Here is a 15894-nt window from a genome sequence, read left to right as displayed (position 1 = left end):
AGTTCACATCCATTATCTCTTCCAATCATCCCCTCTTCCCACTCTCACCGACAGCAGCTTCCGTAACATTTATTAGATATATACTTAATTGGATCTTCTTATTCTATCTTTCCTCTCCTCCTCTCTCTCCAAAACAGGATCTTACTATATAACTTAACTTTTGTAAATTAATCTAGTGAAGGGGAGATAAACATGTTTTTTGTTTCGATATTAAGTGGGGGATGAGAAAAAGTTGTGAGAGAGCAGGTGATGTTTATCCTCTTAGAAGTCGAACCACCGTGTGGGGAAGATTGGTTGTTAACCAGCTGAAAAACACCCTTGAACAAATTCTGAGAGGAGGTATAAGCATGAGACAAAAACAAGAGGCGGGGCCTTTGGAGAGACTTGGGATAGTTTTGACTGTTCATCACTCCACTTCGAGACGCTCCTAGAGAGAACTGCTCGAAGGAAGGCTTCGGGGCTCCGGCTGAGGCTCCGGGTTCTGGTTGCTCCAGGTTCCAGCAGAAGAAATCCTGCTGACTACGCCAGGAGAATCGTTCCTCGGAATGGATACCCTTAAGGTTTCATTATTGTATTCTTTAATCTCCTTTCCCTATTGTTTAGGTTAGTAGGGTTATAAGTGAGGTACTCTCGGTTAATAAATTGGTAATAAAAATACATTTGTTAAGAAAATTGAGCCTACAATTCAGAATGTCAAATGAAAGTGTTTTCTTTCTGTCTTTGGCACATTCTATGACTAAAACAACCAGCTCACAGATACAATGTAGCATTTGTGAAGCACAAAAAAATACATATTTAGCAAACATCAAATTTGTGTTGATATTTGATTCCATAAATGAGATCCCAAACATTCCATAAATGAGAAAGGTTTGTTATAGCAATATTTAAGTGTAGTATGTTGTCTGGGCCTTAATATAAAAGAAGTTAAAACCATTAACTCTTTGAAGGATTAAAAGAGATATTAATACAGTAGAACGAACTCAAGATTTAAACCCAAAAGAATCATGAGTTGGGTATGAATTCGGGTCAGTAAGTTATATCTGTTTAATGTATTTTCTATAACTATAATATGAAAATAATGTTATCTATATGATCTTCAAAGTATTAAATGAAGAACGTGTTAAAGAGCCAGCAAGATGGCTCAGCAGCTAAAAGTATTAGCCAATAAACTGACAACCTGCGCTTAATCCTTGGGACCCACATGGTGGGAAGACAGACATGACGCCTGTAGGTTATCCTCTGACTTCACATGGTAGCTGTGGGCAAGGAAGGGCACTCCAGCACAAACACAAAATAAATAACCAAATGTTAAAAAAAAAAAAAAAAAAAAAAAAAAGGCAAAGCAAAAAATAGTCAAAGCCAGATGATAAGTTATCATTTCATAAGATACCACACTTTTGGTAAGAAAATCAAATGTAAAAAAAAAAAAAAAAGAAAGAAAAGAAAATCAAATGTAAAACAAAATATGTCATTTTAATGTAATATAACCACTTTTAATAAGTGGTCTAGTGGTAAACTTTATTTCTCACTCATCCCCCCCGCCATGCAATCACCCTTTCAAAGTTGTGTTTCACCTGGTCATAAATTCCTCAAACTTTGAACTAGTAAGGTTAAGGCTGGACCAATGTGTATCTGCCACAGGCTTGTGCTCCGGAGGACCCAGGTACGCAAGAAGTGTGGCCATCTTATCAAAAGGTCGTCTTCCAACAGCTTTATGATCCCTGGCAACAAGAGACAAACAGAAATGGTACTTCACATTAGTGGGTTGCTTTTGTTTGTCTTGGTTTGGTTTTGGGTTTGTTTGTTTGTTTGTTTTTTGGAGACATGATTTCTGTATGTAGCCTTGGGTGTCTTGGACTTGCTTTGTAGACCAAGTTGGCCTCAAGCTCACAGAGATCTACCTGCCTCTGCCTCCTCGAATGCTGGGAATACAGCTGTGCACCACCGTGCCCAGCATGGTTGCTTTTCTTTTAGCTATTTATTCCTGGCTCATTTATAGGCAGTCTTGAAAGATCTTAGGATCTTACAGACACAACAATTTCTCATCTGTAAAATTTATTGTATTACGCTCAATTATTTTGTAGATACTTGTAACATTCTCATCTACTTTTTCTTATAGTACAAAGAATCCATCTTGAGAAAAAAGTGTTTCGACATGGGCATACGTAACCATGGGTCATTGATTATCTTTTGTGCACTTGTTTTTCAGACAGAGTGTTACTACACTTAGTGCAGGTTGGTCTCAAACTCATGATCCACCTGCCTTGGCCTCCCAAGTGCTGTAATCATGCTTGTGCATGCTATCGTTCACAGCTCAAAATTCATGTTTCTAAACATTTGTTTTTCATATATTTGCGTGTGTGTGTGTGTGTGTGAGAGAGACCAGAAGTGGGCATAAGATCCTCTGGAGCTAAAATTAAGAGGCAGTTGTGAGCTATTTGACATGGGTGCGAGGAACCAACCTTGGGGGGTTCAGAAGAGCAGTGTGCTGGTTTGAGTAAGAATGGTCCCACAGGCTCAGATATTTGAATACTCACTCTGTGTGCTCTCCCTCTCTCTCTCCTTCCTTCTCCTCCCTCTCAGCAAATAAAAATCTTATAAAAACCTGAGGTTATATCAAAATTACATGATGTTCAAGCTAGTTGGCAGACACGGAACTGTGAAATCACTGTTTATATTTTCATGTTTGAAACATGTATCATTTTTTAAATAGCACATTTTAAAAAACCCTCTTTTTCTTTTCTTTTTTTCTTTTTTTTGGGGGGAGGGGGTTCAAGACAGGGCTTCTCTGTGTAGCCTTGGCTATCTTGGACTCGCTTTATAGACCAGGCTGTTCTTGAACTCACAGAGATCCACTTGCATCTGCCTCCCTGAGTGCTGGGATTACAGGTATGCACCACTACACCTGGCTTTAAAAAAAATTTAAAGTTCTTAACATCAAACTGTGAATGTGTATTCAGATCATAAAAGAGAAGAAATGTTCATCTTTAAAAATTCCAGTTTATTTTGGGCAGTGGTGGCACACAACTTTAATCTCAGCACTCAGGAGGCAGAGGCAGGTGGATCTCTGTGAGTTTGAGGCCAGCCTGGTCTACAGAGAAAGTTCCAGGACAGCCAGGGCTACACAGAGAAACCCTGTCTTTAAAAAAAAAAAAAAAAGGTTCCCCGTTATTTAGTTGTCCTGAAGATAAAGAACTTTCTTTTTCTTGGTTTAGTGGCACACATCAGTCATATCCATGCCTACTTCAGTCTATTAATATCATAAAGGGCTAAGAAGCCTTCTTTTAAACTATTACTATCTCCTAGTTGTTTAGTCATAGTGTATGGTCTCCTGCCTTTCTCACAAATGAGAAAACAATTTTTTACTGGTACCTAACAGACCTCCTCAGACACAGAAATTGGGGTCCTTTGTGATTCTATATAAACTCAAGAGGAAATAACTCTTAGGGGGAAAAAAAGCAAGTAATTTATGTCACAAGAGTCTTTGACTAAAAAGCTAATCAAAGAATTTCTGAATAATTTCAGTTACTGGACCTGTTATCTTTCTCTTTCTGTTTTGCATTTCCTCTCTGAGACAGGGTCTCACTATGTAGCCCCGGCAGGCTTAGAACTCTCTATGTACACCAGGCTGGCCTCGATTTCACAGAGAACCATGCCTCTGCCTCCCATGCGCTGGGTTTAAAGTGCACCGCACCATGCCTGGCTGACTGGGTACTTTCTACATGCAGCTTTATTTGCATGGACTTAATAGCACCATGAGCTCAACAGCTAGTGTTGTTGATCATTTAGCATGAGTTAGTTTTTGCCATATGCATGTAAGTCTGCATTTCTCTTTCAAAATCAAAATTCTTACTGCAAAGAAGCAGCAAAGTAAAAGACCCTATTCAGGATCAATAATTTTATTAATTCAATTTAAACTAGGTGTTTAATTTCCCCAAGACTGGGGAAACATACCTGTTGCTGGAAAGATACTGGCCAATTTTCTCCTGATTGTTCCAAAGCAGCCGATGTAAAGCAAGCACATTGCCATCACTGATGAAGGAGAGACTATGATTTACTGCGTCACTTGTGGGGCAATCTGATGCTATATCAAGGAAAAACCTGCAAAAACGCAGAGCCATCAGGAACTGCATACCAGGCATACTCATGGCTATATACGCACTAAACGTGTAGAGCCCAGTAGCACAGTAACTGTAGCAGCAAGTGTGCAAATGGCTGCTCTCCATGGCTGACAATGAGTTTCTACTTGAGCATCAGAGCAGGTTTCAGAAGCTGGAGAACAAGAAATCTAGACAGGGGAAATCTGGAAAATAAACTAGTACCCTACACATGAAGAAATGTTAGTCTAGGTAAAGATGCCTCTTAAAGCTATACCACCTGCCTGACAGAGCCAGGATTGGAACTTTGGCTCTCTTAACTTTCCATGAAAGCTATTTTCTACCTGAAGAGCCGTGATGACAACAAGTGGAAGTGCAGTTGTAGAAGGCAGGTGACACATCAGTGACACCAGCTAGGTTTAGACATGGCTCTGGAAGGCCTTGCCCTTCTTCCTGGTTCCCTCTCCTCCTTGCTAAAAACTGTTAGATTACATTCCTAAAGCTAGTCACCAAGGTGTATTCCCTTATTTTGTCAATTCCACCTGCTGAGGCTGACTAGTAGTATCAAAGTACTGAAGTCCAGCAATCAAAAGCTCCCTTTGGCCACTTTAATTACCATGCTCAACTAAAATTAACCAACTCACCCTAACACAGGGTTTCCCCTTCTACCTTTATAAACCTGCATTTGCCTATGGGCCATGTCTGTCTCCTGTCCAGAGGCAGTCCTCTGTTGTCATCCACACTGCCCCTGCTTGGGGTGGGGAGTATTAGACCCCCTGCCCCTCTCCCTTGTTCCCTTCTCCCTTATCCTCCATGCCCTATCTTTGTCTCTTATCTCCTGCCCCTTATTTACTGTCCTTCTGGGGCAAATACATCTCTGTTGTGCTGAGAACTCGGTCTTGACGGGTCTGGGTCCGATACCTGTCCCTTCAGTCTCTCCTGCTGGAAAGTGACTGCTGGAGCTCAGAGTCTTCACAAAGCACGCTCTCTTCAAGCATCTCACTTTTCTTTCTTTTTTTTTTTTTGTTTTTTTGTTTTTCGAGACAGGGTTTCTCTGTGCAGCCTTGGCTGTCCAGGACTCGCTTTGTAGACCAGGCTGGCCTCAACTCACAGCAATCCACCTCCCTGAATGCTGCAACTAAGGCCATGCACCACCATGCCCAGCTTCACTTGTTTTCTTTAAAAGAAACTCTGGCAAATACAACATTACCCCTTAGTCAAAAATAAGCCTACGACTTAGAGGACTAGAGTCAACAATTAGTTATGAAGACCCAGGCTTCAAGCCTCAGCAGTTACCTGCCTCTTCATACACAAAAGCTTATATTCCTGCATTATCTGGTTTAGAGAGAACTGTTTTAAATTCAGATATACTTCAAAGTGGAAGTAACAAAAGTGTCTTAACACAAAAACACTCCAACACATTATCTGTATCATTTGGTTTTAGTTTTTAATAAAAGAATTCTTCTTTAACCCATTCTGTAGCAATGCCAAAGCTAGGAAATGTCAACAGCTCCTATCAGTTTCCAAATAGGAAAACTACTGTATATAAATTTTTCACAATGTCTCTTAAAATGAAATAAGACAAAAATGTGTTCTTAATCTAGAAAGACTGGGAGGGAGAAATCACACTCAGGAACCAATGTAGTCCAGACACGCAGACTAACGTAAAATGGAAGCATGACAATCACTGAGAGTTAGGTTGCTTACCTTCGTGCCAAGTCAAAGTTGCTTTTCACAAAATCATTAAAAGGCCTCATATGTTCTTCTTTTGTGAACAGTACATGATTGGCAATGCTCTGAAGTATCTAAACAATCAAACAGAATTATGAGTAATCCAAATATTTACTATATGAAAACTACGTATTAGTAAATCATTAAAATATAAAATTTTCATTGATATTTCTACTGGCAGTTCAAATCAATTATTCTTTATTGTAAAAATTACCCTAGACGTAATTTTCATTCTTTTCAAATAGAAATAATATTATACATGTTACTTACATAAAGTATATTTTAAAATACCTGTTGTGTGTGTATGTATGTGATATTATGCATATATGCACACGTTTGCAAGTGTGTGTGTTGGTACATGTGGGCAGGCATATGGAGGTCAGAGTTTGACACTGAATATTTCCTTCCATCATTCTCCATCTACTATATTGAGACAGCATCTCTCACAGGAACTCGGAGCGTTTAGACTCAGTCTAGATAGCTAGCTTGCTCCACGGGTGCTGTCTCTGCCACCAGTGCACTGGGATCATAGGCTGAATGCCATGTCCCACCCCTGACATTTACCTGGGTGCTGGGGATCTGAATGCAAGTCCTCATGCTGACTTGGCAAGTACTTCTACACAATGACTCATGTTCTCAGTCTCAAATGTTGTTAAAGTGATGATGATGATGATGATGATGTTACTAAAATAAGGAAACTCTACAACCTACATTTCTGTTTCCAGCTCAACTTTCCAGAGTAGTTACACAGAAAACCCTCACTAGAAGACAGGCATTTATTTGCTAATATATTTTCCCATCACAGAGCCCATCACATACATGCATAAAGAAGTCCTCTGCAATATAAACAAATTAAAACAAAAGGTACATAACTGAAAACCATGGTACTTTCAAAAGCAAACTGAAAACAAAGGACTTTGAGTATAAAAAACTGACAATTTGGCTGGAAGGGAAATTAAACATTGCAAGAACATCAAAATAATTCACCTTTGACATTAACTTCAAGCCCCTTTCGATTCTAGGTGGTGGCTTTTTGTCTAAAATTCCTGCTTCATACGGTGAGACAATGGCAGGATTGATAAATCGGAGGAACATGGCGCTTCCTACCGCCCCGATGCTGTTCTGGGGGAAACGCTGGCTAACCACCTGAGAACAAGGAGTTGAGAGTTGAGCAGACAGTTTGCACTACAATAAAGAAGTGGAAACAAAAGTAGAAGGTCAAGATCTGCACGAAGTCTGAGTTACCATTCTTATGAATGATCTGTTTTTTAACTTTTTTCCTTCTCCCGAAACACCAGAAAATAAGGTTTACCCTTAGCTGTAATCATGTGTGATTTTTTTTTTAAGGGCACAATTAAAGAGAGGAAAAAGTTGCTCATAGGAGAGACCTGAAAAAAGACTTTACTTTATAATCATTATGGACAGCAAATATAGACTTAATTTCACACAAAGGTTAGCATAGTTTTCTAAGATCGGGAGACATAAAAGCGCAGTTGACTTTCCTAAGGCCCTGAGAACTAAGTCTCTGACAGCACACCTTCTATACATCCTGCTCCTAACAGGAAATAGCTACACTTTGTACACATGTTAAAATTGACATTTTAGTGGAGTATTACCATCTGCATCTTTTATTAGATGTCTACTGAGTGAAAAAACTTACTTACAAGTCATGTTCCTGCAGCAACCTTTCTTCATGAGCATGCATCCTAAAACCTACCTATTATTTAAAGCACTGGAGAAACAGGAACTCTTGGGGACCTAAAAGAAAAAAGGATCCCACCAGAAGACAGAACCCCTATGCTCCATGTACCTCAATGTATTCTTCTGCCAAATAAGTAAGAATGAATGAATGAAATGAATGAATGAATAAAGACAAAACACACAAAAAAAGCTTCAGGGCTCAGGAAATAGCGGCCATCCCTGAAAAGTAACACAAAGCTGATGTAAAAGGACCTATTCTGTCTTAAAAAAAAAAAAAAAGTTCTCCACAGGCACAGCAGACTGAGGACAATGCCACAGAACAGGCGGTCCTTCTACCTCTTTCTAATACCTCTCATTTAAAGCTAATACATGGTTCAAGGCCAGCCTGATCTACAGAGCGAGTCCAGGACAGCCAAGGCTACACAGAGAAGCCCTGTCTCGAAAAACCAATAAACAAAATAAAGCAAGCAAGCTAACACATAGAAACCGAATTATTCTAGAGTTTAATTTTTGTCTATATTATGTACATATTTCCTCTTAAAGAACACAGACTATTCGAAAGCTCCTGTAGTTTGGTATGACTAACTAGGCTGTGGAGCCCTAGCACTCACAATTCTGGGAACACAAGAATACCCTGCATCTCACAGGCTCATGGATGAGGTAGTGAGAAAATGGGGTGTATGTGAAATGCAACTCACTTCAGATTAACTCTGACTATTTTACTTCATTCTGGCCCATTCTGTGCTTTACAGGATCTGCATTTACTTATTTAATTTGCTCGTTTGTTATTACATCATTGTTTTTGATGTGTTTGGGCATTTTGCGTGCACATAAGTCTATATAACACTCACACTCTGACCCACAAGGGTCAGAGAGGGGGTCAGATCTGGAACTAACATTACAGATGGTTGTGAGCTGTCATGTCATGTCATGTGGGGATTGGGAATTGAGCCTGGTCCTCTGGAAGAGCAGCCTTGCTCTTAAGCACTAAGCATCTCTCCCGTCCTTACTGGACTATATCTTAAATGTGTCCTTACCCCTGGCCTATGATCTCAAAGTAATTTTCTATTATTTCTGATAAAAAATTAGGAAAGATTCAGAAAATGAGTTTTGGGGTAGTCCTAGCAGAGCTGGCCACAGCGTGGCTTGTAAGCTGGACCCTCCCTTTGACTTACACTGCGCAGGACTTGCACCCTGGGCTTCAGCTCTCTTGGGTGCTAACTGCATGCATGGTGAGCAACCTTAGGGAATCAGGGAAGCTGGGGAAGTGACTAAATACAGCTGGGCTTTTATTTTTTTAACTGAAATAGAAGCTTAGGTACAGAATTAGGAAGAAACTTTAAGTGTCTTTACTGTTCTAGGATAGTATTTAACTTTTTTAGGTACTAGGAATCTCAAATCTGATATATAAAAAAAAGAGAAAGCAAATACCAAATTCATCATATAATTTCAGAGTATACAAAAACAAACACCAAGTTATTTTAGAATTTCCAAATTTAAAAAAAAAAGACCAAATTATCAATACGCTAAAAAGACCATCAAGTGTTTTGGAAGCAAATCATGAGGAAGGAAGAGAGCTAAAGCTGCCTTTTGGGGAGTCATCCTCCCAGTTCACCAAATACTTAGATTTAATTTTAAGCAGATTGTTTTTAAAATAATAATATTTTCTGTTTAAAATCCTGAAATAGTTTTATGAGGCCTAACATCATAGTTTGCCTTTAAAGAACTAGTTAGTTTATTAACCGTCTCTGAAAGTGTCTTCATAAACATCAGTGGCTACACTCAGACAGCCTTTAAAATGTGCTTGAAAGTGGTTGTTTAAGAGGCTGGGTGTGAGGCCGGGTGTGGTGGAACACGTCTTTAATTTCAGCACTCAGGAAGCAGAGGCAGGCGGATCACTGTGAATTCGAGGCCAGCCTAGTCTACAAAGCAAGTCCAGGACAGCCAGGGCTACCCTGTCTCAAAAAACCAAAAGAGTTTGGGTGTGATGGTTCATACATGTAATCCCAGCATGAGGGAGGCTGAGGCAAGAATACGGCCATGAGTTCAGGCCAGCCTGGGCTATGAAGCCTGTTTCAAAAAAGCAAAACAGCAAAACAAAACAAACAAAACAACCGCCCCCCCCAAAAAAAAAAACCAAAAAAAAAAAAAAAAAAAAAAAACCAAAAAAGGTGGCTACTTGCTGCTTTTCTCTAGGAAAAAGATCTTATAAAGTACAATGTACACTAATTCCTGGTTTATATTTGAAAATACTCCACTTCTGAACTTAAGGAAGTCTGAATTAATTATCTCCCCAGAAGAATACTATAAAATGAATAACTACTATAACTTTTAAATATTTCCACATCTCTAAATATAACATCCAAATTCCACATTTCAGAAAACGCGTCATACATCCTAAATATGTGTCTCTTTGATGGTGATATCTGTATTTAATAAAATTTAAAACTAATAGGAATACTGTATAAATAGTTTCATTAGTTAATTTATAGGAGGACTATTTTTTCTTTCACCATTATTTAACATTAACGCGCATTCTCCCACAGCATACACTTGAGTTTTTTGGTTTTGTTTGTTAGTTGGTTGGATGGTTGGTTTGCTTTCTTGCTTTTTGAGACATGGCTTCTCTGTGTAGCTTTGGCTGTCCTAGAACCCATACTGTAGACCAGGCTGGCCTCCAACTCAGAGATCTGGCTGCCTCTGCCTTCAGAGTGTTGGGACTAGAGGGGTGCACCATCATACCCGGCACGTTGTTCTTTATTTATAAATCTATAAAAATCTCATTTGGACCTAAATTATAGTCTACATGTACGATCAATGCTGGGTGAGTCTATGTGCTATAACTAATAATCAGCTAACAAGCCCCCCCCCCGTAGTTTCCTTGGTAAAGCTAAACTACAAAAATCAGGCCGTAAGTTACTTATCAGCAGAGGATCAGTAGGTATACACAGTGAAATCCTACAAAGTCTGCGTTACGCAGGTAACTTCCTCAGCAATCTAAGTACAAACTATGTTGAGAATAACATACTTTAATCAGCTGTGATGCATCGACATAGCTAAATACCAGAAACCAAAACCTTCTCTTTATATTTCACTAATTACAAAGAAAATCAGGTTGCTCTTAAAAGAAAAATAAATAAACAAAAAGGTTCTGTTAAACAACTTAAAAAAGTGACATGCTAAGTTGACAGTGGTTAACAAGTCTTCATGCTGTAGAATCTGCTCTGAAGCACTGCCAATTAGACTCTTGATTTTCTTAAAGACTGCCACCTGTGCTGAGAAATACACTCCAAAATTTTACCATATATATTTCATACACATATAAAATAACTACTAGAAAAAATTCCAAGGAATAATTTCATATAAAACCATAATAAATGTTAGGAAAGCTATAAAACATGCTCTAGAGAAACACAGAAAGCCGACTTTAATTATGTTATGCTACACAATGATATTAGTATACAGTAAACAAGAGTGTTAGAAACAGCAAATTAGTTTCCACGGTGATGATGTGTGATGTTAACCCACAGACGCCGCAATTAGAAGGCTGAAGCATCAGAGGAAAATGTTTCAAGCAGGAGAGCCATCCAATCCAATCCATTTGTTCATAGATGATCAATTTTACTTAATATATCCAAAAAGAAAATTCTCAATAGACATAATAAAAAAGTATGAGTCTCTAGAGCTTAATTTAGAACTGAATTTTAAGTACAATCATAAATGTAAAGCTTTATTATATATAAAGCTAAAGAAATGAAAGATGAAACCAGACAAACACGATTTTAGATTATTCTTTCTTAATAAAACTCCCTCCAGGCCGGGCACGGTGGTGCACACCTTTAATGCCAGCACTCAGGAAGCAGAGGCAGGTGGATCTCTGTGAATTTGAGTCCAGCCTGGTCTACAAAGCCAGTCCAGGACAGCCAAGGCTACACAGAGAGACCCTGTCTCGAAAAACCAAAACTAAAACAAAACAAAAAACTCCTCCAACTTATGAAAGTTTTCTTTACACCATTCTCTATAATCATTTCAACTAAGTGAACAAAGACAGGACTAACCTGCATAAGGGGAAGGCACACCCACAGATGACAATCATTTTTAAAATGAATGCAAGTTACACTGTGAACAAATGATATTCGTAGGAAGGAAATAATTATGGCAATCATAGCTTTCTTCCTTTTACAAGAAGGCAAGGTCAGAAGCAGGCAATATATTCGTGTTTGCACTATGAGGTGCTTCTGTATAAACGTAACCCCAGTTTTCTTTTCACTAAAGTAGATGTGTATTTTACTCTTGAGGTATAAGTGACTTCAGCATTAAAATGTCTGTGATCTAAGCACAAATGTCTAAACCAAGGGTGACTGAGACCATCAAGATAAGAGTAAAAAATAAAAGTTAGCAACTTTTAGATTAGACTGAGAAAGTGATCCTTGTTTTTGGTAGCTCCAGCAAGTGCATTTTGAGTTTGCTGTCTAGCCCCAGAGGGAAGAAAAGACACATTCCCATCCTCCATGTATTAAGAAAAGCTTTTGTTTCTAGAAAAAGAAACCACTCACATGACCTGCAAACAAGCAGCAAGAATGAAGACAGTCAGCATCCTCCAAGGCCTTGAAATTAAGTTTCTTTCACATTCATTTGCAATTTAAAAAATAACAATAAAATTAGATCAAGAGTATCGAATGTAGTAAATGCACACAAAATGCCTTTGGGATAAATCAAACCAAAGGAACACAGAGAGTGTTTCAATGTAACTTAATTCCAGGGTTAATTGAAATGAGAGCTATTTTGTGCCAGAATTAGTAGAATGATTTTACAGTGAAGGTCAAATAGCTGAAGTGAAGATGTTCTTAACAAATAGCAAAGATTTTGGGTTTGCTTCAAAAGAAACAGCTAATAAAAAGTTCTCCAAACTTACTGATTTTTTGTTTTCCTTTTTTTCTTTTACTGTAGCTTTATTCAGTAGGGAGTGGCAAGTTGCCTACAGAACAGAGATGAGCACAAACAAGTCACAGCACCGACTACATACAGCAACAAAAACAATGTTGGCTTGTACATAAAATTACACGGTCAATGTAACACAAATGGAACCAACAAAAAAGTAGAAATCAACTGAATTTTGAGGGTCGAAGTTTAATCCTGGATTTTTTATTTTTATTACACTCTTAAGCCAAGCACAAAATAATCAGCAGGAAATGTTGAGACTCAATCATGTCTACTATTTCTGGCTATAATTCACGGAAAAGTTGTCCTCAAGCAAATGTGAGGAATATTTACACTTGAGTCAATTCCTAGCTTTTGAAAATTTTACATAAAATATTTATTATGAAGTAGACCACACACTTAAAATATTGTGTCTACATGATTTTTCTGATATATGATACTTCTCTGTGTGTCCTTCAATTGACTTAAGAGTTATTTTTCCAACACCTAGCAGTTAATTAAGATGTTATTAAATAAGACTTAAATGGCTAGATATGCAGAAAACAAGCTTTAGAGACTCTGAATCTAAAATTCATGTTTTTAAAGGAGTGCTGTTATAATCTCACATCTTCCAGTGTTTGCAGAGTGCTCCTTTAAATGGTACTGCTCAGCTTATTAAAAGCCACTGTATTTGGGGAAAGAATGTTAGCATCAACTAGGAAACAAAGTTAATTAAGAAACTGCAGATAATATAAAATCAAACTTAAATCTGACTACAAATTTCACTTGTTATAGATGATGACTACAGTCTGATGATTCTCAAACTGCCCTCCCCATCGAAAAAACAAGAAACATTCATGCAAACCCACACAGATGTCAGTCTCATTATTTAGAGCTCTATATCTAGAATAAAAATTTCTTCGAAATTAAGACTTCTGACTTGGGAGGCAGAGGCAGGTGGATCTCTGTGAGTTCGAGGCCAGCCTGGTCTACAGAGCAAGTCCAGGACAGCCAAGGCTACACAGAGAGACCTTGTCTCGAAAAACAAAACAAAACGAAAATTAAGACTTCTGATTGGAGTATAACAATTATTACTTTTTTAATATTTCAAAAACTTAAAATAAAAGCCAGTTATGACAGCCAATACCTGTAATCCTAGCCTTTGGGAGGCTAGAGAAACCAAGAGAATCAAGAATTCAAGCCCAACTTGGAACTACAAAAGTCTTTCTCAAAACAACAAAACTTAAGCATGACACAAACTCTTTGATCCAGATACACGGCATCTTATTCCAGCAATTCTAAGGCAGTGAAAACCATAGCCCATAATAACTTGGACATAAAATCAGTTTTAAACCCACCCACCCATTCATCCATCCATCATCTATCATGTATCATCTATCTACCCATTACCCCGCCATCCATCCAGCATCCATCTATCCATTCATCCAGCATCCATCTGTCCATCCACCCATCATCTATCCATCCATCCAGCATCCATCTATCCATTCTCCCATCATCCATCTATCCATCCATCCAGCATCCATCTATCCATTCTCCCATCATCCATCTGTCCATCCACCCATCATCTATCTGTCCATTCTCCCATCATCTATCTATCCATCCATCTAGCATCCATCTATTCATTCTCCCATCATCCATCTGTCCATCCATCCAGCATCCATCTATCCATTCTCCCATCATCCATCTATCCATCCATCCAGCATCCATCTATCCATTCTCCCATCATCCATCTGTCCATCCACCCATCATCTATCTGTCCATTCTCCCATCATCTATCTATCCATCCATCTAGCATCCATCTATCCATTCTCCCATCATCCATCTGTCCATCCATCCAGCATCCATCTATCCATTCTCCCATCATCCATCTGTCCATTCTCCCATCATCTATCTGTCCATCCACCCATCATCCATCTGTCCATTCTCCCATCATCTATCTGTCCATCCACCCATCATCCATCTGTCCATTCTCCCATCATCTATCTGTCCATCCACCCATCATCCATCTGTCCATTCTCCCATCATCCATCTGTCCATCCATTCATCTATCGATCCATTCATCCATCACCTATCCATCCATCACCTATCCATCCATCATCTATGCATCCAGGGCTCCCGTATACCTAGACACCAGCATGATCCTAGGCCTAGCAGGCAGAGGTAAAAGCTCATCTCAGTGATATTTGATTCAGGGTTTAAAGCTGCTTATAAAAATACAACTATGTAAATGTGCAGTGGTTTTTTTTCCCCTTAACTGTGGTATGTGATTACCATTTGTAGCTTTAACATATATGTATAAACTCATTTGGAGAAGAAGCTTTACTGGGAAAAATGATGTTTACTTAAAATCGCAGTAGCTGTTTCCCAATTTTCTTACCAGAACTGAATATCCACTCTTTATTTTCTCTTTGTTCCAAATTTATCAGAAAGAACATAAATAGTATGTGAGGAAAAATAGTTTAATTACAAATCTGTTATACATTTCTCTTATAAATAAAAAAGGCAATAACAATATACAAAAAGGCTTAAAGACCCAAATCTGAACTCAAGTAAAAATTAGCTAGCCATATACTCACTTAGCACTTCACAGTTTCCCCAGAAGGTCTCCAAAGCAGGAGCTCTGTTTACTAAGAAAAAGAAAAATGGTTTCCCATCCTTCAACAGCAGAGCATAAAAGTACAAGGATACCATTATGTCACTGCCAATGTTATACACGGGCACATCAAAGCCCAAGAGAAACAAAACAAAACAAAAAACCCCACAAATTTAAAAAATGCTAACCAAAGAGAAAACAAATTAAGACTCAATGAAAAAACATATTAATCTGAAGCTTTTTTATTTCTATCTTTGTTTTTATTTACTGTAAAATTTGCTTATTACAAACAAAATCTTAGTTATAACAAGAACTGTGCTCCATGGTAGCCGGCGCTTAGTTCACCCCTACAAACGATGCACAGGACCGTCTGCATGTGCTCTCCATGAAGCCTTAAGGTGGGAACCAAGTGGGAAGGCAGTGCAGGCTACTGTGAGCTGTGCTCTCAGCTGCACAGCACAGCACACAGCGGTAGTGATCCACCCATCAGCACTTCCCTGCCCTCACCTTTTCCTCCACACCTAACTAGGAAAGCTGGCAAGAATCCTGCTTACTTAAAAGTAGTAGAAATGATAAACTTGTTCCTTCACAAAGTATTTCCCACACGCTTATTAAGTGCCCTATTCTTTTTACATTATTAGTATAATGTTCTCAACCTGTGTCCAAGTTTGCTGATGATACAAACATATTTTTCATTATGGAGAGCCACATGAAGAGCTTCTATTAAAATCTAATAGAACAGAACATGTGAGCGGTACAATCCTCATTCATTTTCAACCAACCGACACAAGGCCACTGTCATTTTAGAAGCCCATTTTCTTTCTAAAAACT

At 38.5% G+C, this 15894-nt stretch overlaps 1 protein-coding gene across 2 annotated transcripts in view; it reads right to left on the bottom strand.

The window, feature by feature from the left end:
• Window positions 1-15894, bottom strand: part of Nf1 (neurofibromin 1) — a 243776-nt gene that overhangs the window by 95172 nt on the left and 132710 nt on the right. The window contains exons 31-35 of one of the 2 annotated variants that reach the window (XM_051158073.1): window positions 12445-12507; window positions 6816-6974; window positions 5805-5902; window positions 3955-4101; window positions 1575-1721 (exon numbers count right to left, since the gene is read on the bottom strand). In XM_051158073.1, coding sequence (XP_051014030.1) covers window positions 1575-1721; window positions 3955-4101; window positions 5805-5902; window positions 6816-6974; window positions 12445-12507 — 614 coding nt within the window. The remainder of the gene's footprint in view (window positions 1-1574; window positions 1722-3954; window positions 4102-5804; window positions 5903-6815; window positions 6975-12444; window positions 12508-15894) is intronic. The other variant, XM_051158074.1, reaches the window with a different exon arrangement.

Source organism: Acomys russatus, chromosome 16, assembly GCF_903995435.1.
Source record: "Acomys russatus chromosome 16, mAcoRus1.1, whole genome shotgun sequence".
NCBI classification, from domain to species: Eukaryota; Metazoa; Chordata; class Mammalia; order Rodentia; family Muridae; genus Acomys; species Acomys russatus.
This window is presented reverse-complemented; position numbering and strand designations above follow the sequence as displayed.